General features: G+C 47.8%; 1 protein-coding gene across 1 annotated transcript in view; it reads left to right on the top strand.

The window, feature by feature from the left end:
* Positions 1–22,343, top strand: part of SMS (spermine synthase) — a 46,150-nt gene that overhangs the window by 6,182 nt on the left and 17,625 nt on the right. The window contains exons 2-4 of the mRNA XM_037512614.2: positions 14,362–14,482; positions 17,594–17,687; positions 18,201–18,265. Of these exons, the coding sequence (XP_037368511.1) occupies positions 14,362–14,482; positions 17,594–17,687; positions 18,201–18,265 (280 nt within the window). The remainder of the gene's footprint in view (positions 1–14,361; positions 14,483–17,593; positions 17,688–18,200; positions 18,266–22,343) is intronic.

Here is a 22,343-nt window from a genome sequence, read left to right as displayed (position 1 = left end):
GCGGGTGTGTGCCGCGGCTGCAACCACCATTTCATGGTAGTTTAATTACAGGCTCAGTTCTTTTGAAAAGTCGGGAAACCTCCTCAATTGAATCTGCACACCAAGTATGTAAACCATTGCACAAATGCTCTTGTAAACCGTTGCAGCTAGCTAGGCACCTTTCCAGACCCCAGGAAAAACAACTCTGGGGCCATCAGCTGTGGTGGGCCTGCATTTCATCAAACTGATCCTGTCGTCTGTGTTCCGGAAGGAGCCACTGATGTAGTGGCCATACTTGAAAGTTGCTGGTAATGTTACCGTGTGACCAAGGGGTACCCAGGGACCCTCCCAAAAGCTCTGTTGGAGTCCAGCATCCCTGTACACAAAGGCAAAGGAGAGTCTTAGTGTGAAAGAGCTTTACTAGAATTAGTGTGCATAGAAGGGGAAGAGAAGAGAGAATATTTTTCCCAATAAGTCACCAAAAATGACCCATCCCTTCGTGTGCAAATGTCCAACCAAACAGGCTCGGCCTGAGGACCACCGAGGCCTGGAAGCTTGCCACAAGTCTAAGGTACCTTCTAGTGGGGAACCACAGCAAGGGGGTGAAAGGGGCCAGGCAAGTCTGGGACTAAAGGGACAAAATCAAAGCACAAATCGAGAGAATGGCCATTACTGTCAGCTTCACCACCCATCTCCCCGGTGTCTCAACATTTCTCTTCCCCACTGCCCTCTTCCCAGCAGCACCAGGGTGCAGGTAGGGCTGCAGGAACAAGCGAGCTCAGTTTCCCAGAGCCCACCTGCCTTCTGTGCTATGTGTCTTCACATGGTGGCTCGCCCTGCCCCTGGTTTCCAGGAGCTAGTCTGAAGCAGGGAACATGGTGCCTCCCCTAACAGTAAGAACTGGTAGCATGTTCTAGATTCCTGAGCTGACTTGACCTTCCTGGTAGTTTTACATGTATCTTCATTTCTCCTTTTGCACAAAAGTGCTGATGATACCAAAATCCCACACACCAAGTTAGGTGGGACAGCCAATAAACTGTTTGGAAGAGTGTCAGATGATACATAAAACACTTAACACTAATTTCATTACTTAGGACTGAGTACTTTGAAATTGTGCCAGTGGATAAAGATATACTCAGTTATAAAGAGGTGTGATGTTAAGAGTGTACTGAAAGATAAGGACAGTTCTGGCAGAAGAAGGGGCAGAAAATAATGGGTTGGCATGTGATTTGAAGCTTGGTCTGCTTATTTAAAAGACCCCTTCAAGTTATTAAAGCAGGGCCTCCCTGGTGGCGCAAGGGATTAAGCACCGCACTATGAAGCAATCCGCAGCCTCTGCAGCACGAGTTCAATCCCTGGCCAGGGAGCTACCCACATGGCGAGGCAGACCTCTCCTGTGGATCCTGGTGGATCCTCTCACCACCCCCACCCCCCGCATCTCTGGCCTGTACCCCAGCTGTCGTATGCATAAATAAATAAATCTTTAAAAAAAGTTATTAAAGCAGAACACTTTTATTTTCCAGATAACACTTCTTTGGATGTATGTTGTGGGACTCTATTTCCCTGGGGATGAGGCTTTTTTCCAGTGAGGATCCTGAGCAATTTCTAGGACACTGTTAGCTTTGACACTAAATTGTCTCTTCCAAAGAACTGCGGGTCATAGTGGACAAGGCAGGCTGAGATTTGCTAACAGGCGTTTTGGATTTCTAAAGGTGAGTATGGAATGTATCTGAAACTGGGTTCAACGGGGGATCCTTTTAGCACTTCTTAGGACCAGTGCTGTTGGTTCCGCTTTGGAAATAGTAATGGTGTAGGTTTTATAGACGCTCCACCCTGAATCTTTGAACTGCATAATGCTGTTGCTAAGTGGCCTGTTTGGTTCTGGAATTTTGAGGAAGTGAGTCCTGGACCTGTCTGTCCAAGTGTTTGATTTTCCTAAGTGTGATCCCTCTAGGTTGGAGAAAGAAGTGCTTATCATCAGTTTACTCTCTTTGGCATGAGGTTCAAGAGAGAATACGATAGGAATTTTTTTTTTGTTAAGATTTATTTTTGTTTATGCAAACAAGAACTGGGGTGTAGGCCAGAGGTGCTGGAGGTGAGAGGATTCACCAGAGACGACTGGGGAGCAGAACAGGCGGATCTACTAAAATACTTTGCTGAGGGGAGCAGCGGATCTACTGAAATCCACTGTTGAGGGGAGCAGCGGGCGAGACAGGAGAGGTCTGCTGTGCCATGTGTGTCAGCTCCCTGGCCGGGGATCAAACTCATGAACTCATGCTGCAGTGGTTGGTGATAGCTTCACAGCACTGAGACTTAACCTCTGCACCACCAGGAAGGCCCATGATAGGACTTTTTTAATGTTTTTTTTTTTTTTAATAAAGGATTTGGTTTTACTTGAAGACTGCAGAAGCTGTTGGAGTAATTGTTTATGTATTTGTTAGTGTTTTTTTTTTCTGTTTTAAAAGTTACTTGCTTATTTTATAGTACTTCAAGGGTATAGGAGAAAATAAAGGGGGAACCCAGATGTAATCCTATCACAGGTAGGTAACCACTGTTTATGTTTTCGTGTATGGGAAATATAGCCTATTCTTGTCGCTTAAATTACTAAAGAAGGCTACACAGTGTCATGATTTAAAAACATTGACTCTCAGCGCCCAACTGCTTGAGTTTGAATCCTGGCTTGACCACTTACTAATTGTGTTATCTTGGACAAATTCTTGACCTCCCTGTGCCTTGATGAGTAGGCTGTACTTTGTTAATAGCATCCAGTCTTGCACCATTAAGTATGATGCTAAATATAAGTTTCTTGTAAATGCTCTTCATCAAGTGTGGAAGTTTCCCTCTTGTTTCTACTTTTCTGTGTGCTTTTATTTTAAATCAGTATTGAATTTTTGGGAAAATTTTTTTTGAGTCAGTATCATGTGATTTTTCTGGACCTAATATGGTGGGTCACATTGATTTTTGAATATTGAACCAGTCTTGCATACCTGCACTAAATCCCACTTGGTCATGGTATGAAGCTTTGCATATTGCTAAATACTTAATTGTTAAGGAAATTAAGGGTTTGTTAAGGATTTTGTGTTTATATTCATGAGAGATATTGTTCTGATCTGCAGCTTTCTACTGGATTATTTTAGTCTGGTATTAAGGTAATGGTTTCATAACCTGAATTGGAAGGTTCTTTAGACTGGGTGTTAATTTCTTTAAATGTCTACTTGAAGTCTCCAGTGAGATCATCTGGGCTTCAAGGTTTCTTTTTTCAGAATTTTTAAATCATGGATTCCACTTCCCTAATGGTTATAGGACTGTTCAGGTTATCAATTTCATATTGGTGAGTTGTGATAGTTTGTGTTTTTCAAGGAATTGACACATTTTATTTTTAGATTGTCAAATTTATGTGTAGAATTGTTTGTAGTTTTCCTTTAGTGGCAGTCTGTGTTATCTTTTCCCTTTGTCAGTTTTGCTAGAGACTCAACTTTATTGATCTCAAATAGCTTTTTGCCTCAGTCGCATTGATTAATGCTGTTACCCTTACTCCCTTCTGCTTGCTCTGGGTTTGTTTTTTTTGCTAGGTTCTTGAAGAGGGGCCACAGACGAGAGGTTGAGACTTGAAAATGGAGGCAGGTACTCTCCTTCTATAGTGTGAGAGGTTTCCATTAGCCATGAATATAATTAACTCTGCTTATTCCTTAATAATCAGAGATCTGAGTTATATTGGTTATTTTTAAAAATTCTTTAAATTTGTGTCTTTTCCATCATTGTGTATTCCCCTTAAAATTCCCACCATCAATTCACCCATGAACCATCACCACAGTGTCTTGTGCTCTTCTCTCCTCTGTTTTGATCCCATTTCTGCTCTGATTCATGGTTGCCTCCTAATTTTGTTGTTTTATATTGGTTATTAACTTATTTTTTCCCAACCTGTAATGTAGCTAACTTAAAGGTAGGAAATATTCCTCAGATGATTCTAGTCTCAAAATCTAAGAATGATACTTCTGTTGGACATTAAAGTTGTAGAATTGGAGCCAAGTGTCTCGGTTGGTTAGTAATTGAGAACCGGAAAACGTCTGAGACCGGGAAACTACAGCTTTTGGCCTAATCCTGCTCTTTTTTGTGGCCTTTCTTTGTAGTTAACTTTGGCATTTTTAAAAGGTGGTAGAAACACACACACACACACACACACACACACACGGACGTGAGATCTTTACCAAGTGGCCCTTTACAGAGCAAGTGTGCCCACCCCGCCAGCAGGCCATCCAAGTCTAGTGGCCTGCTTCCGAGCCACATGGAAAACTTTACAAGGCTACATTGCCAGGCCCTGACCTGGCCTTTTCCTCATCTGGAATCCATCACAGCACACTCCCCTCTCCATGTCCTGGGGGTTTTGACTTGGGTCCTTTGTCTCTCATTTCTGCACTATCCTCCAGAACACTCTTCTGCACCTCCTTGGGCCTTAGTAATTTCTTGAGGTCCATTCTGCAGGGGGCCCACCTGGATGCTGACTGAGCAGCAGGCCCTGGCCTAACCCAGAGGAAAGGAAGGCGCTGGGGCTGCCTTGGGACAACGCCGATGTAAATATGATTTTAAAAAAGATTTATTTTATTTTTATGCATACAAGAGCTGGGGTACAGGCCAGAGGTGCGGGGGGTGGGGGAAGGTTTGGGAGGATTCACCAGAGACAGAGCGGGGAACAGAACAGGCAGACTGACCGAAGTACACTGCTGAGGGGAGCAGCGGGCGCGACAGGAGAGGTCTGCTGCACCATGTGAGTTGCTCCCTGGCCGGGGATAGAACTTGTGCTGCAGAGGCTGCAGTTAGCTTCATAGGTTGTGTCTTAACCCCTTGCGCCACCAGGGAGGCCCTGTAAATATGATTTTTTGACTGCAGAGTTCAAATAGCTTTACCCGCAGAAGTGCTATTTCATTGTTGATTCAGAGCCTGTCATGGGAGCTTAGGCAGAAAACTTAGAGTTGTTTATTGAAACAGATGGTATCGGTGTGACCTGTAAGGGATTCTACCCTCCTGAAGTTGGCAGAAAACTGGATAGTCATGATCCTGGTTGGGTGCTGGAGAGCCATTCTCATCCTCCTGGATGCTAAAGAGCCATTCCCCAGTTTCTCTTACGGGGAAGAAATCTGGTGGAACTGAAACCATTGCAGTGGCTAGACTGTGACCTGTTCTCATCCCACAGCTCGGTGACAGCGGGGGGCCCTCCCCAGAGTCCCGGTGACAGTTCTGAACTACAGGTAGGGAATGGAGGGGTGGTCTTGGTCTTGGTCTCGGTACTAGTGCAGGTACCTTCCTAAATCTCCTGTCCTCCCATTTCCAACCCTGCACGTCCCCTCTGGCCACCTTCCTTGTCCATATTATGCTGCTGCGGGCCTGGTGTCACCTCACTACTTTACCTTCTTCCAGTTGTGTTGAGTGTGGCCCCCAGAGAGGGTTCTTGGTGGTGCTGACCTCTTCTGTGCTCCCTGCCTGGATGGCCTCCCCCTGCTCTTGCCTGTGTCCTTCCTGTTTTCGGAAACACTCAGGCCATGGCATCTTGGGTTGCCTGATGTTCTCCAAGGTTTCTGGGAGAGAGCAGGTGGCCTGGTGTAGCCTCATGACTACCGACTGGCAGCATCACCCCTACCCCCTATAAAAGCCAGACTTTTGCCTAATCTCCCCTCTTTGTGCCTTGTTTTCTAACTCCTGGCTAGTCTCCCCCGTGGGCTGAGTCAGAATGGGCTCTCGGCTCTCGGCACTATCTGCCTGCTTCCCGCTCACACGTGGGGGCTGCTTTTCACACGTCCCTAGTCTTGTGGGGCTAGGGGAGCTGGCTGGACAGGAAGAAGAGGGTCACTGTTGCCCCTTGCTCTGGTTCCAGACTAAAGAAGGGTGAGCGCTGTGTCTCAGCTAGGTTTTTATGAGCCCTCCTTCAGCTTGGTAAGGAGGATAAAAGGAGGGCTGCCTGGTGGAGGGGCCTGGGTTTGTTTGGGAGGTGCAGGAGCTGGCCCCATGTGTCTGTGGGCAGTGCCCTGTCACTGCTCTCCTGCAGAGGGAAAGGGAAGGCAGGGCAGATGCTAAAGGGCACCGAATGTGAGCTTTAAGAAATAATCACCGTGGCTAGTTTTCCTTAATGCCCTCTGCATGGAAAGCCCGGCTTGTCATTTGTGTCTTGTGTCTGTCAGTCTAGTTTCAGCTAGGTCTTTCCTGGTCTTTCTGCAGTTACTTTTTTCTGGTTTTGTTACTCTTCTGTATGAACATCAGGAACTGCTTTGAAAATAAGTCCTCCAAGTTGTTGATGTCTTTGTTGCTTTCTGCATTCTGCAACCCCTCCTTGCCTCTTGCTGAATTCAGACACCAAGGCTGGCTGCCACGCCTTTGGGCAGGACAGCCGGCTCTAGTGCCCTGGACAGTGTCTGCACCCAGCAGCCACTCAGACATCTGTTATTCCATGGGGGGAAGGGGGGGCGGGCAGCTGGTGGAGAAGACCACTCCACTCCTTCCTTTGCAGCCCCTATAATCCTGGTACCTGTGTTTGATTGAAGAATAGACTTCTGGAACTTTCTGTCGCCTTACAGAAACTGAGACTTTTACAGCTCAGCTTGTTTGATTGGGTGTTTCGGGACTGCTTTATTGAGATAGGATCCACATGCCAGAGTTCCCTTGTTTAAAGTGTACAAGTCAGTACCTTTCAGAATGTTCAGAGTGTGACTGTCACTTCAATCAATTTTAGAACATTTTTATCACCCCAGAGACTCCGTACACCCCTTTAGCTTTCACCTCCATCCTTCCCAGGCCTTGGCAACCACTAATCTGCTCTTTGTCTCTAAGGATTTGCCTTTGTGGCAATCTCATGTGCTCAGAACTGCAGTGTAACATGTGGTCCTTCGGGACTGACTTCTTTCGCTTAGTACGATGCCTCCCAGCAGCACCTGCGCGGTAGCATGTGTCAGCGCTGCATTCCTTCATGGCGTGGTATGGATCCACCAGCATGTGTTTAGCCATTTATAACTGGATGGGCATTTGGGTGGTTTCCCCTTTTGGCAGCTTGGGGATTGCGTGATGATTTATCATCTTGCAGCTGTTGTGAACAAAATGGCACGTGGGAACATAACACCAAGCTGTGGGGTAAGGACAGGCCAAGGGGCCACCTGCTAGACCTTCACTTTAATCCCTGGGAGTTATGAGGCTTCTGAATGTTTGAGAAGTTGCCTGACACATCGACACTTTAACATTTTTAACAAATTTAAATTAGTGTAATTTAAAATTTCAGCCTTAAGCTCTTTTTTTTAAAAAAAAAAAAAGATTTATTTATGCATACAAGAGCTGGGGTACAGGCCAGAAGTGCGGGAGGGTGAGAGGATTCACCAGAGACAGCGGGGAGCAGAACAGGCAGACTGACTGAAATACACTGCTGAGGGGAGCAGCGGGCGAGATGGGAGAGGTCTGCCGTGCCATTTGGGTTTCTTCGCACTGGCCGGGAATCGAACCCCCTCTGTAGAAGCTGTGGCAGCTTCACAGTGCTGTGCTCAACCATCTGAGCCACCAGGGAGGCCCCTTAAGCTCTTTTTGATTGTGAAATATGAAGATGTTCTCCCGTCCTTAGGCAAGTTGCTGGCTGTGGTGAGCGGTTTGCTGTTTCTTACTCTCAGAAGGATTATGCCTGCGGCAGTGGATGGGCTCATTTTAACTCGAAAACCCCGTGAATCCAGCGTACGGTGCTGTGGGTTTGACCGGTGCCTGCACTCGTGTCCCCACCACTACACTGTCAAGCCCGCTGGGCTGATGTTTTAGGCAGATAACCGGAGTGACTTCAGCCTGTGTTTGTGTACGTTTTCCTTGTCTTCCTCTTCAGGGGTCTAGTGAGAAAAGCAGGAAGCTGGTTTGTGTGTGAAGGGAACCTGCACGAGGCAAGCCGGCCCTTTAGGTTCTCTGACAGTACAGGCTTGGGTTTTGGGGTAAGGACACCCGTGTTTCTGCGTCCTCTTGCAGGGAGCTACACATTTATCTGCCTCCAGCCAACTTCCTGGCCATCCTCCTGACCAGAGCGCAGACGCAGAAATGGGGAGGTGGGAGGGAGGAGGGAGCGGGTTGGACCCTGGGATCTAACTGGAAAATATGGGTGGGGCAGACCAGCTGGAGGGAGTGGAGAAGGGTGGGTGACTTAGGGCTGTGGGGCTCTAGAAAGATCCTGGCCTGTGAGTTAGAAGGTGGGCTGGCAGGAGGCTGGGCTTTGGCCCTGGCCAGCCGGGCAAGGGGCATCGGTGGGAATCATTAACCACTCCTCTTCGGAGCTCGAATAGCTGGAGTCTCCTGTGGGAGAGAGACTGGGGGACAAAGAAATGTGGAACAGGGGCTCGATGGCGTGTGAATCTCCAGCCTGCCGAGAGAGGTTCTTGGCAAGAACAGATTTCATCTGCTAATGCCCTCAGTGTGGTGCTGCTCCAGTGTGAGAACAGAAGGGAATGAGGCTGCTGTGGTCTGTTCCCGCCCCTGACCCCAGGAGGAGACTGGGTGCTGCTGGGGACTGTAGCCTAAGGAAAACCCACGCTCCCAAGTCCCGACTATTCCTAGCTTGAAGTTGAAGATGACCCAAAGGTGTTGGGAGAGTTAGGGTTTTTCTAGAGGTGTGAGAATTGCTTACTCCCTCAGGGTAACCTCTGTTGTTGGAATTCACTTTTTCAGGTGCTGTACTCCACTGCTTCCAGCCCAGCATAGTTAGCATGTTTATCTGCCTATTTGCCAAGGGGCCTGGCACCTTTCTTTCCAGCATGAATTCCTCAATTTGGGCCAGTAAGGTTGGGTCGGTGCAGTTAATTTACTTGGGCCAGTAAAGTTGGGTCGGTGCACAAGGGTTACCCACCTTGTGGGTGACAATTAAATGACTTGTACCGGACCCCAAGGGATGGAGGTAGCTAGTGTTGTGTGGGTGCCAGTTTCTTTACAAGAACCCTTTGAAATAGTGCCCCTGTTTGATGGTAGAGGGAATTAGGTCTGTGGATGAGTGAGATCTGGCCAGTGAGTTTGGGTTGAGCAGAGAGGCTCTGGTGGGGGATTTGTGGGAGAAGCTTCAGGGGGAATTCATAGGAGATCTTAGGTGGAACCATTGATGGGAGGGAGTAGGGAAATCCCAACCTGAGTTTGGACTTTGATTTCAGATTTTCATTGGGAGAACAGTTGGACAGGAGGCAGTTTGAGCTGAATGTTGGGGTTCAGCCATCTGGAGCTGATGGGCAGAGTAAGAGGATGAGACTCCCCAGCAAAGCCTAGAAACACATCCCATTGGTCATGAGGTTGGGGGTGGGTGGAGCTTAGGCCTCTCTCCCTGCCTCCCCTTTGGCCTTCCCTTCTGGTAGCGGGGCATTTAGTTTGGACCAGCCCACGAAGTTGATTCTTTTAAAACTGTTGCTCACACAGCAAGCAGGCAGTGGTCTGGAAACAGACATTGAGTTGCCAGGTGGACAAAAGGACATATTTTGCCCTGGTCTCTGTGTTTGTGACCACATTGGAAGACTCTGAAGGATGATACACAAGTTTCACATCATTCTTGCCTGGCCGGCTTTCTAAGAACTTTTGGCAAGTGTTTTACCAGCCTAATTCGCACCACCATTTTTGCTTAGAAGCCGGATGGTTATTAATCTCTTTTAACTTTTGAGTCTACTTTCAAATGTTGTGATTTGTGGACACTGCTGACATTGCTGTCTGTGTTCCTAAGCTTGGCTGTGCTCTGACCCCAGGCTCATTTCTCCACGTGTTAGAGTGTCTAGTCATTCTCAGGGAACTCTGTTGCCCACTCTTCCTGTCTGCCTCTGGGCAGTTGGAGTATGGAGTCTTTTTTTTGATGGGGGTGAGGGGATAACCCTACTCAAATTTTTTTTTAAAGATTTATTTATTTATACAAGAACCAGGGTACAGGCCAGATGTGCAGGAGGGTGAGAGGATTCACCAGAGACAGAGTGGGGAACAGAACAGGCAGACTGACGAAATACACTGCTGAGGGGAGCAGCGGGCGAGACAGGAGAGGTCTGCCATGCCATGTGGGATTTTTGCAGGCCAGCTGGGATCGAACCCGTGCTGCAGAGGCTGCGGACAGCTTCACGGTGTGGCGCTCAACCACCTACGCCACCAGGGAGGCCCAACCCTACTCACATTTGTAGCCAGTATGACTGTAATTGCCAAAGTGCTGTGAGGGACAGACAGTCCTTCACACCGTATTGTCAGCTTCACTTGAGGGAACTTGATAGAAAGGAGGACATCTTGTTTGGACGTGTGTGTCATGTGCTTCTTACTAGACATACATGAAGGGAGAAGTTGGATATTAATTACAAAGTATCTTCTGGGCATGTCATGGGTTACCTGTGGCTATGCTTAATATGGAGTTTGGACTTCATTCGGTCAAACATTTTCTATACCCTTTTGGTAATCAGTTTGGAGATAGTAGAGGGGGAATTGTTTTTCTTTTTTGTGTCTAATGGTTTAGATCAGTGGTTCTCAACTGAGGTGCCATAGAATTCCCCAGAAAGCTTTAAAAAACGCTTGATACCTGGGTCTCACCCCCAGATTTTTATTTAGTTGGTCTAAGATGTGGCATCCAAATTTGACATACTCCCCAGATACTGATTATAATGTGCAACTAGGAGTGAAAACCACTCATTTAGATATTCTGGAAACTGCAAAGATACAGTAATAAGGATGATCCATTTAGCTGAATAAAATAAATTTGCATTTATACACAGACATCGAGCACCTGAGAGCTAGTTGGCCAAGCAGGCCACCTTGTTAAGCTCAGTGAAGCTGAAGCTCATGTTTTTACCCTGATTCTGAAAAAAAAGGAGGGGGGGTGGGCACTGTTTCGGCTCCAGTGCCTCTTTCTGCAGCAGTGTGGATGACAAGGCTAGTCCCCAGGGCAGGAGGAAGGCAAATAGAAAAATGAAGTGGACACTTGGCAAAGTGGCACAGTCCCAGAATCCCAGCAGTGCTGACACTCAGTGCCCTCAGGGACTACGCAGTGGCGACGGCCAGGAAAGTTCTGCAGACCTGGTGGATTTCTACTGAGCTTGGCTGGAGCGTGTACGTCCAGAGTATAGAAACAAGGAACACTTCAAATTGGGCTCAAATTGGATTTCTTTTGTAATGTATTTTTCTTCAGTTTGAAGCCTGGCTGGAGGGGCCTCCATTAGCTCGCCCAGTGCCTTCTGCTCATTGTGTTGGTTAGAAAGGGGGTGGGGGGGGGTTTGCCATGCTGGGCTGGCTTGGCCAGCAGTCAAGGGCTTTGTGTGTAGCAGACAAAGACAACCCCTCTCCCTGGCCCAAGGGACGGAGTTTGCCCCAGCTCAGTCTCAGTGCTGAGGGGCCTCATTCACTGCAGAGCCTGGCCGGTGACGCGCAGGGTGGCCTTGTGTGGATTGTCCCCTTGCCAGCACGGGGGATTTGTGTTGTTTCGTAATGTGCTCGCAGTGCCCGTCTTGAGGCGATTTACCAGGAGTGATGATTTGTTTTATGCACTTCAAAACAGAAGATGTATTCTCTAGCCAAGGAGGGCTTGAATGATGACCCAGGGCCTTTCCTGTTGGGGTGATCTGTGGGGGCACACGTCCTTACCAGTGTACAGCTTGACCAGGTGGAGGCTGGGCCCCACCAGGCCTCATCAACAAACACAAACCAAACAAGATCAGTGTTTTTATCAAGGTCAAATCAGATTTTTTTTTTGGGGGGGGAGAAATTCCATCTTAAAATTATAGTTCTGGGGTTAAGGCTTCCCCCTTTTCATGCCCTGAAGCCAATGCCAGAATATAGCAAAGCCAGGCAGACGATTTTCTGCCAAGTGAGTCTCCAAAGCACACTTCTGCTGGGAGTGAGCCAGCTGCTAATGAGACAGGGGGTCCCTGTGGTGTTGATTAGTGTGTGGTTGGCTTCTGCCTCCTCCATGTGGGGCTTTTTTGCAGAGGTGGTCTCAGTTCACTCGGGTTGCCCACCACTTGACTCTCTGGTGGCCCAGGGCCCCTGTGATTTTCAGCTGCTCGGCTTCCTCCTTCTTCTCTGTCCCTGGGGGAACCTCTTTTGTTGTTTTATGGAGGGGTTGCAGTCCCTTTGCTTTTTCTCGCATCTTCCTCCGTGACCTGCTTCTCTGTCCTCTGCTCTGGAGGTTTGGGAGTACTCTCTGTCATCAAGTTTTGTCTGAATGTTATGGTGAGTATCAGTTGTGCTGTCTAGCTACTCTGTGTTTGAGGATTCCAAAGATTTAAAACAAAGGGTTCAGGGCCAAGCACCCCCTCAAGGCCCCAAGTCTCACAGTCTCCGCTGCCCAGTGCTCCTTGGCTTGTGGCTGTCATCACTCCAGCTACTGCCTTTGTTTTCTTGTCCCCTGCTACTCTTTTTCCCTGTGTCTGCTCGCTTGTCTCTTTTAAGCACACCTGTCATTAGACTTACGACCTTCCTGGGTAATCTGAGATGATCTCCTTTCTAGAGTCTTTTTGCTTGATGACAGCTGCAAAACCCCTTTTCTGAATAAGGGCATGCCTCCAGGTTCTGGGTGGTTGGACTTGCACATGCTTGCTTAAAGGGAGCCACCATTCCACCCACCACATGGAGGGTGGGGGACCCTTGTTTTTATTTTTTTTATTTTTAAAGATTTATTTATTTTTATACAAGAACTGGGGTACAGGCCAGATGCGCGGGAGGGTGAGAGGATTCACTGGAGACCGAGCAGGGAACAGAACAGGCAGATCTGCTGAAATACACTGCTGAAGGGAGCAGCAGGCAAGGCAGGAAAGGTCTGCTTTGCCATGTGGGACCCTCGCTGGCCGGCCAGGATCGAACCAGCACTGCAGAGGCTGCGGACAGCTTCACAGTGTGGCACTCAACTGCCTGCGCCACCAGGGAGGCCCCCATTTTTATGTTTTTTAAAGATTATTCATGCATGCAAGAACTAGAGTACAGGCCAGATGTGCGGGAGAGTGAGAGGATTCACCGGAGACAGATCGGGGAGCAGAACAGGCAGACTGACTAAAATACACTGCTGAGAGGAGCAGCGGGCAAGACAGGAGAGGTCTGCCGCGCCATGCGGGATTCTCACCAGCTGGCCAGGATCGAACCCACGCTGCAGAGGCTGTAGAGAGCTCCATAGCGTGGTACTCAACCGTCTACGCCACCAGGGGAGGCCCCCCTTGTTTTTAAATGGCAATGAACTCACATTTCTTAAGGAAGTCTCTGCAGCCCCAGAATAAGACACACCTGTGGTCCAGCTGCACTGGGACCGCGGCGGCCTTTGTTCTCACTGTGCGCAGGAGGTCTTGGGGAGACAGTTCCCAGTGTCGCTGGAGATAGGCTTTGTGAAATGAAACAGAAACCCTTAACTTACAGTGCAAGTTTTGGCATCACTTAGTCAATAGGAAGGGTTGCAGTGCCACTGTGGTCAGCTGCGAATCTTGGGTTCTTCCCTGGTCTGGGTTCAGGTCACAGGGATGTTTCCATGCGACTCTTGGCAGGTGCATTGTCCGGCCATGTGGGAAAAGCAGCAGCTTGTCGAGTGCAGCTGGGGCGGGTTTTGGCTCATTTTGGTTCTTCATCTTAACCCTTCTCAAGGAATGACTTTTGTAGCTATAACTAGGAAAGAATAAATTGCATCTTGCCTTTTCTCTAATTGCTAATGTTGGATGTTTTCGAAGATTCTGATTTCACGTGAACCGGCAAATGTTAATGCAGCTTCTAGAACCTCTGCTGGAGTCCTACCTGAGGACACCAGAGCGCCACCTTAAGGGGTGTGGGGGTCAGTGTGGGGGGGTTTGACTTCTAGACTGAGGAGGGGATCACAGTGCCTAGTGGGTTTCTGTGGGTGCAAGGTTGTTCAGTACCTACCGTTGAGCAACATGTTACTGAGGCACCATTTTTTCTTCACTGATAAAAGCAACCCATTGTTACTGTACAACACCTGGGCCTTCAAGCTGAAAGATTAGAAGTGATTGATAGTACCCATCACCAGAGGGTGGACAGCTTTCTACTAGTACTCTGGATCCTCATTAACTAGCCCTAAAGCAGACTGTCATTACATTTGCATTACTCTGACCTCTGGTTAGGCTGAACCTCTTGTCACGCCACCTCTAAGTGGCTGAACCTCTTGTCACACCACCTCTAGTTGGCTGAACATCTTTTGACTCCTTGACAGAGTAGCCCGTGGTCAGTCAGTCGTGTTCTTGTGTTGTGTGTTCTTGTATTGCCCGCTAATGTCTTGAGGGTTTCCTTGTGGGGTTGAGAATGTAGCTCATGACAAGGCGTCAATGGCTCTGGTGACTGTTGAGATTCTTTTGTAAAGTTCAGTGCTTAAACTGCCGTGTTGACTTTCCTTCTAAACATGTTTTCATCCTAATCATCTTGCCTTCTTGCCCTGTTCTCTAGCTGATGGAGAGACCATTCTGAAAGGTCTCCAGTCCATTTTCCAGGAGCAGGGCATGACAGAGTCAGTGCACACCTGGCAGGACCATGGCTACTTAGCAACCTACATAAACAAAAATGGCAGGTGAGTTGGTCTTAAGTGCACACTGAAGGGGGTGGGGTGGACAAAAGGTGGTGGTGGGGATGTTCAGGTATATATATATTTTTCCCCCTTTAGCATTTTTTTGGGAGGGGGCTAGAATTGAGTGCTTTTCGCTTCAACAGCACATTCGAATCACCTCGGAGAACTTTGCAGAATTTCCTGCTGGGGTACTCTCCCAGCGGTGGAGGCCACTGGGCATCAGTATTTCTCCAGATCCCCTCAGGTGATGGCACTGTGTGGTCAGAATCCAGAGCTTTGGGCAGCATAAGCCACTATTCAAGGCTGATTAAAACACAGATTCCTGGGCCCCACTCCAAGAGTTTCTTAAGTGGTAGGCTTGGCAGCACCTGAAATCGCATTTCCAACAAACTCACAGGGGATGCTGATACTGCTGGTTCACTGAGCATGAGTGCACAGTGCTATCCCAGGGCTGAGTGCTTATCAGCTAATGCAGACCACAGTCAAAGGCTGGATAATAAGAAGATCCGATCCACAAGTAGCTCACCAGAAAGCTTAGGTGATCCAAGAATTCAAAGTTAGGGTTTTTCTTGTTCTTAATCTCTTTTTTTAAAAAAGATTTATTTATTTATGCATACAAGAACTGGGGTGCAGGGCAGAGGTGCAGGGGGTTAAGAAGGTTCACCAGAGACAGAGTGGGGAGCAGAACAGGCAGGTCTACTGAAATCTACTGCGGAGGGGAGCAGTGGGAAGACAGGAGAGGTCTGCTGTGCCATGTGGGTCAGCTCCCTGGCTGGGATCAAACTCATATTGCAGTGGCTGGTGATAGCTTGATAGCGCTGTGTCTTTAGACTCTGTGCCACCAGGGAGGCCCAGATGTTGGTTTTTTCCTTAAGATTATAGAGTATCTATAATCTTTACAGTCAATTTGTAGATGAAAATGAATGTGTTCTAAAAATAGGAAAAGAAAACCAAATTAAGAAATGACCAATAACAGAAGACACGAATGCACTGAGCTTTATGTATTATATCTAGGCTGGTTTAATATGCAAAGCCTAAGTTTCTTGGTATATTTGCACTGTGAATTTAGAATTGTGAATTGGATATATTTCATGGCTTTCAATCCCTTGCCCCAGTGTGTACAAGTGTTCCACGTATGTTCATTAATGTCCCGGTATTTCTGCCTCGTTTTTCATTTAAAGAAAAGATACCACCCTGCCACAGCCCTACAGAGGCCCAGAAGACAGTGCTGAGAGATGAGGGAAACTTGCTCCTGAGCCCACCACCCCTCCTGTTACTCTGTGCCTCAGTCTACACAGTCCACTCCTTTGGTAGTGATTGTTCCCTCTCCCGACGCCAATCAGACTGCCCAACCTGGGAGTTGTATTAGCAACTACATAGCAAACCTCCATATATATTTAGCAGACACCTCCAATGTATCTATACTACATCAAAGATGACCCAAAATCACCTCTAACTGCAAACCCTCCTCTGCACTCTGTCCTCCTCCATGCTTTGCCCAGTTAACGGCAGGTCTCTAGAAGTAACTGGAGAGGTCTGTGGCTGCCCTTGAGTCTGAGCTGTAGGTGCGTGCCCAGCTCCTCTGTGTCCTGGCCTCTGCCCCACCCTCTCTGCCTGTCTCTCACTGTCCGTGAGACCACAGGAAAGTGGACCATATCATTGTGGTCGGACGAAGCCTGTGTGGCCTAAAGGCCTCTGCAGTGAGCCCTGCCTCGTGTGCATGAGCAGTTTCTACCCTACACATCATTCCAGTTCTCCAGAGGGCTGAGAGTTCTTGCCTGAAGGGAGCTTTTGACGGACAAGAGGTGTTTGGAAGTTGCTTCTGAAAGCAGAGGAAATACAAGTCAACATGTTTAAAGACATTTCTACCTTGGTCTCCCTCTTCTTGTTCAGTAGCTGGAGCCCATCCCCAGGGTACCCATTCTAGAGGCTCAGTGGTCCCTCTCTCTCAGGGGGAAGGATTGCCACCCCACACCCCACTTCTAGTTAATGGCTCCTTGTGATGCTGAGGTCATGGTCCTGGGGCGCACCCAACTCTTTTCCTCCATTTTTCCTCTGACAACTTTTTGTCTTTCATTCAGGTTTCACGTCCAGAGGTTAGTACTTGACCTTAGCTCCCAGCATTCTCTGTTCTGTGCCACTCTGCTGGGAGAACTCTCAGGACCACCCAGCGGTTAAGGGGCGCCATTTCTCTATCCTTCCTTCATGGGGCTCCTCTCTTTTGTGCTGCAGGAGGAGGGGGGATGATCAGCTCATTCAGTGTAGATGAGTGTTGGGGGTTCCTGAGCCTAAACTTGATTTTGACACCATGGAAGGGCTAAAGGTGAAAATACACTGGTTATATTGGTTTCGTCCAACCACACTGCCTGTGTTCCTTGAACAAAATTTATCTTCTGATTTGGTATTTTTCAGCTGTTTTGTCAGCCATAATTTATAGTGAGGAATAGTTTTATATCATAACCCTGTATAGGCATGTCTGCTATGTACAATACAAATACACACATAAATCAAAATATCTTACTAACTCTTGTTGCTTGTAACACATTTATTTCATCCAAAAAAAGCTGGTGAGGTTCACTAGTTAGGGGTCAGAAAACCTTATATGCAAGGAACCACATAAGGTCGCATATTCTGTTTTTTTTTTTTTTTTAACAATACTTAAAAAACGTAAAAACCATTTTTGGGGCTGCAGGCTGGAGGACCTGGCTTGGCTGACCCTGCACAAAATGAGTCGCGCTGCCACCTGCTGGCAGTCAGAAAACAGCCTCTAAGCTGAACTCCGTTCACTTGCCCTTTGCTGCCCTCCCTCCCCTGCCTGTGGGGCAGTGGTTACTAACCCTGGCAGCCTCACAGATTTGGGAGCCTTCTTAAAACTCAGATGCATGGAACTTGCTACTGAGTCACTTCTTAGGCGCTAGAACCTGTTTTAAAAACCTTAGTTAGCATTTGACTCTTCTCTAAATTACTGATTGTCCTTTTCCCAAAGAAAAGGCTCGAAACCGAAAACAAAAGGGGAAGAAGCAGCGATCTTTCTTTCTTGTTGGGTTGGCCTCTTACTTTCTTTTGAGTCCCAGGACACCACCACTAACCTTAAGATTTCCCTTTCCTTTGTAGCTTTGCCAACTTGAGAATATACCCACATGGATTGGTGTTGCTGGACCTTCAGAGCTACGAGGGTGACGCGCAAGGCAAAGAAGAAGTTGAAAGTGTTGGTTCCTCACTTTTAATTCCTCAAGTGTTAGAGGAGTGTAAAATGTGCTTAGTCGAAGAAGATTATCTTCATTTGATTACTGACTGACCGGTTAACTAGATTTAAGCTTTCCTCCCTCCAGATAAGTGATTCTAGAAGAAAACTAGCTCCTCCGTTGTGAGGATCCAGCTCTCGCCTTTCCCTTGACTGCTTGAGTACTCAGTACTGACTTGACTTTGCACGGGGGGGAGCATAGCCTTTAACCAGGATGTCACCTTCACCGTATCCTTTAACCTTAGTGTCGGTAGCTGACACTGAGTTTTAGGTCAGGTCAGCACCGTGCAGACTAGCTGGTGTGGGGCCAGGCTGGGCCTGGAGGCTGTGCAGGGGTAGGGGCAGGACAGTGGACATGGGTTTCTGCCAACACCTCAGTGCTCTTGTCAACACGGCCTCGACCTCGTGGCCTGTAACTGAGCCGTTTTTCCCCAGCTTATTCTATAAGCCCATTGATTTCTTTACTTTTCATTGCAGCTTTTGAACAGAGTAGAAGAAAGAATGAAAGAACTGAGTCAGGACATTGCTGGCCAAGTGAAGCGGTAAGGCCTCTCCCGAACGTCCTTTTATGTTTGCTTCAGTGGGGACGTGATCGGGGTGGTGGTGGCGTCCCTGGTGGTGTCTGCTTAAGACTGGAAAAGATCAAAGTCCACTTCTGCTTCTGGCAACTTGGTGGACTGAGCACTAGTGGGCTCCTCGCACCAAATGAGACAACGTAGAAGACACACAGATTGGCAAATGCTGAGTAAAGTGAAAGTAAGCCAGAAGGGGATGCAGAGTGCGTCCAAGGAGCTGGACCTGGACAAAGCCACGGCCTGGGTGGGGCTGCCCCTTTCAGACAGGGTGTCAGGAACCCCTCTCTCAGCCTCTGAAGAGAAAAGGTTGTCTCTGCTCAGTTCTGGTCCCCATACTAGAATTAAACCATTTTAAGAGATCAATGACAAGATAGTGTGATCGAAAATTCACCTCAGAGCTTTCCTGTAAGAAGACATGGCCAGGTGCTAAGCATCGAGGCTCACCTGATGTAAAGCTACAGGAGGTTGCTGACTTCAAATGACGATGAAGACAGTTAACCTTTCCCTGTGTGGTAGTGTAGCCACCAATCACATGTGGCTATTTTTAAGGTAGGGTAATTAAGCCTTGGTCTCACCAGCATCGTGTCAATCACTAATGGCTAGTGCCTTTCATATTAGAGCAGATGTAGAACATTTCTGACACCACAGAAAGTTCTGTTGGAGAGTGCAGAGGTATTTGCCAGTGGTGTCAGGCGTTGAGAACCTTCCTTGATAGAAATAACAGTTTTGACATTTGTGGGAAGGGATAGAACCTTGGTAGGCCCTAGGAATTAAGAGTGGGAATTATGGATGCACAGCTAGTGATTCTCAGCAGTTTGCTCTTTCCCTTGCCTGGGTGGTTCCTTACCAGGCCCCTAGGGAGGCCTGGCCTTTGATCATAAAGGCAAATTCACAGATGCAGGCGCGGAGGGACTTTACCAAGGTCACTCCAACGTGGACCCAAGTGGCCAGAGCACAGATTGCTCTAGTTGATCACTTTCCAGAAGGGATATCCTTGTTGGCAAGAGCAAGGATGTTTTAAGTACTTCAAGGCACAGTACATAAAATCTGATCAGCTCTAGGGCAGATGTGAGATACACGATAACTGGAAGGTTGTTTAACGTAGGGCAGGAAGCAGAACATGGCCCAGTGCAGGACTTGCCCGCTTCTGTGAAGTGTGCCAGAACACCCACATTTGTTTACCCCACCCACGCTCAGTTTAGGTGGCCCCAGCCTCTTCCCTAACCTTCAGAAATCACAGCCACCCCCACACCTCTTTCTGCAGTCCACCTTGTCCTGTTTGCAGTTTTCCTTATCTGTTCCCCCTTGAATTGAGCATTCTCTTGTGTTAAGTTGTCTTAACTCCATGATAATGTCACAGCAAAACACCTTTGATTTTGCTGGTCAGATTTTTATCGGGGTTACTTGGAGTGAGTAAATGGATGGGGAGTATATATGTGGGATTTGGCATTCGTGAGAAGTCTAGTTCACTTGGGTTTTTCGGTATAGAAGTTTGCTAAGTGAGAGTGGAATTGAGCTTTACATTTTCAACCCAATGCTGATCTGGTTTTTGCTTGTCATTGATTTTTGTGTCTTTTTATAAATTCAGGGTGGGAGGGGACAAGAAATTGGGAATAGTTTGAGTGTCACTTGGTATTGGCTCAAAAGAACAAAAATGGTACCACTTTTCTGGGGAATAAGATGGTTACCGAGTCAGCCTTTAGCAAATGTGCCAGCAACATGTGAAGATACCACCCCTTCACGGCCAGTGACTTAGACATGAACTTTCAACTAAGTCATGGGATTTATTAGAAAATTACCCTTTGCAAAAGACAGGAGGAAAACAAGTTCACTTCAGATAAATTCATTTTATTTTAAAAGAAAAATGAAAACATTTCTTGACTGTTTACAGTATACATGAGCCCCAGGATATGTGCCTGACTTTGGCAGAACCCAATTTCGATTTTCAGCAGAAAAGGATGAAGCAAGAGTCCCTGACACTCCCAAATTATCTCCTCAGCCTGTCGGGGGAATGCACTGTGTGCTAGGAGGGGTGCCTCATTGAGATGACTGGCTTCCCCTCCCGTGAGAGACCCTTGTTCTATACCACCCTTTAAAAACCTTTGTGTTGCAGTTGAGGAGCGAGCTCTTTCCCTTAGCCAAGGCCCCATTGGCACACTTGAGAATGGGCATTGTTTTTTTCCAGTGGGCCTGTGCACAGTTCAGTAGTTACCTGTGTCAAGGCTGGGGGCAGTTTCTTTTTTTTTTTAAAAAAAAGATTTATTTATTTATGTATACAAGAACTGGGGTGCAGGCCAGAAGTGTGGGGGGGTGAAAGGATTTATCAGAGACAGAGTGGGGAGCAGAACAGGCAGATTGACTGAAATACACTGCTGAGGGGAGCAGCGGGCGAGTCAGGAGAGGTCTGCTGTGCCATGTAGGTTGCTCCCCGGCTGGGGATCGAACTCATGCTGCAGTGGCTGCGGATAACTTCATAGACTGCATCTTAGCCCTTGCGCCACCAGGGAGGTCCCTGGGGGCAGGTTCTTTCCCGGAGAGCCAGTGACTTGATGTGTCACCTTCATCCAATGTCACTCCACTCCGACCACCACCCATTGGGCAGGGGTGGAATAGGCTCTACTGCAGACCTATTGGCCTGCTCTTTGGGGGCTGCCCTGATTGGGGTCCCACATTCTGCCAGAAGAACTCGTCTGCCTTCTATTCCAGCAGCTTGAAAGATGAAGTGGTTATACCAGGAGCTGTTAGGATTGAACGAGAGTTTATGGGAATTTGCTTGGTAAATCTCAGTGCTTATTATGGATCCTAGTATTTCTTGATAGAAAACTCTGTTAACTTCGAACAGGTTCAGACCATACTCTTGGGAACAGGAGAGCAGGAAGGGGACTCAGCAGAGCAGGTCAGGGATGGTTACCTGGCCTTTTAAGTGTCTCTGGCTGCTTTACTGTCAACACCCCCGTGCTTGAGACATGAGACTTGCATGCAGTGGTTGTGTGTGCAACGTCCTCATTTTGTGTTCAGGTTGGATTTGCCAACCCTCTTTCTAGGTCTGTTTCCCCCTACTGTTTAGTGTCCTCTGCTGGTAGTTCCTAGTACATTCATCCTGTTAAAAAGACTGAGCATTTACCAAAGAATGGAAAGAGAAAATCATCCATTTGCAGCCAATCAAGTAATACTTGGTTCAGGAACAAATCGTTTTTTTTTTTTTTTTTTAACATTTATTTGTTTATATAAGCACTGGGTACAGTCAGAAGCGTGGGAGGGTGAGAGAATTCACCAGAGCCAGAGCGGGGAGCAGAACAGGCAGAAGGACCGAAGTACACTGCTGAGGGGAGCAACGGGTGCGGCAGGAGAGGTCTGCGTGCCTTGTGGGGCCCTCGCCGGTGGCTGGATATAGAACCAGCACTGCAGAGGCTGCGGGCAGCTTCGCAGCGCAGCGCTCAACTGCTGCGCCACCAGGGAGGCCCCAGGAACAAATCTTGCAGACATCAAAGGCACTGATGTGCAGATTTGTTGGGGAACCAGGTTTGTTGGGCAACCCCCAACAGACTACTTAATGATTTCAAAGGGAAAAAGCGGCCCTTTGCACATGTAGTGATCCCATGGCATCTGATCTAACCGGGTAGTCATACTTGGCACCCAGTGGTAGGGCACACATGTTGGGCCCCTGATGCGGTACCTGCCACTGTCTGTGACAGCCTGACTAATGAAAAGATCCTCAGGCAAACTTCATTTAAAAGTAGAACAGCTTGTAGGCATGGGACTAATTGGGAACACTTGAATGTGGATTCTGTGCTACGTAGAGGCATTAGAGCCAAGCGGCAGTGTGCTTTTGTGCACCATCCTGAGCCATCTTGCCCAGGTATTTGGGAATGAAGTGTGATTGTGCCACTGGCTGTTTTCTTTAGCTCTTAGTTGAAAATTTAGAGCATTGCAGGAAGGTTTTTAAGAAAAGTAACTAATGTGGGCCTCCTTGGTGGCGCAAGGGGTTAAGATGCAACCTACGAAGCTGTTCACGGCCACTGCAGTGCGAGTTCGATCCCCGGCC

This window comes from Talpa occidentalis, unplaced genomic scaffold, assembly GCF_014898055.3.
Source record: "Talpa occidentalis isolate TD23 unplaced genomic scaffold, MPIMG_talOcc4v2.1 talOcc4.15, whole genome shotgun sequence".
Classification (NCBI taxonomy): Eukaryota; Metazoa; Chordata; class Mammalia; order Eulipotyphla; family Talpidae; genus Talpa; species Talpa occidentalis.
Note: the sequence above shows the minus strand (reverse complement) of the source record. Positions and strands in the feature narration are given on the sequence as shown.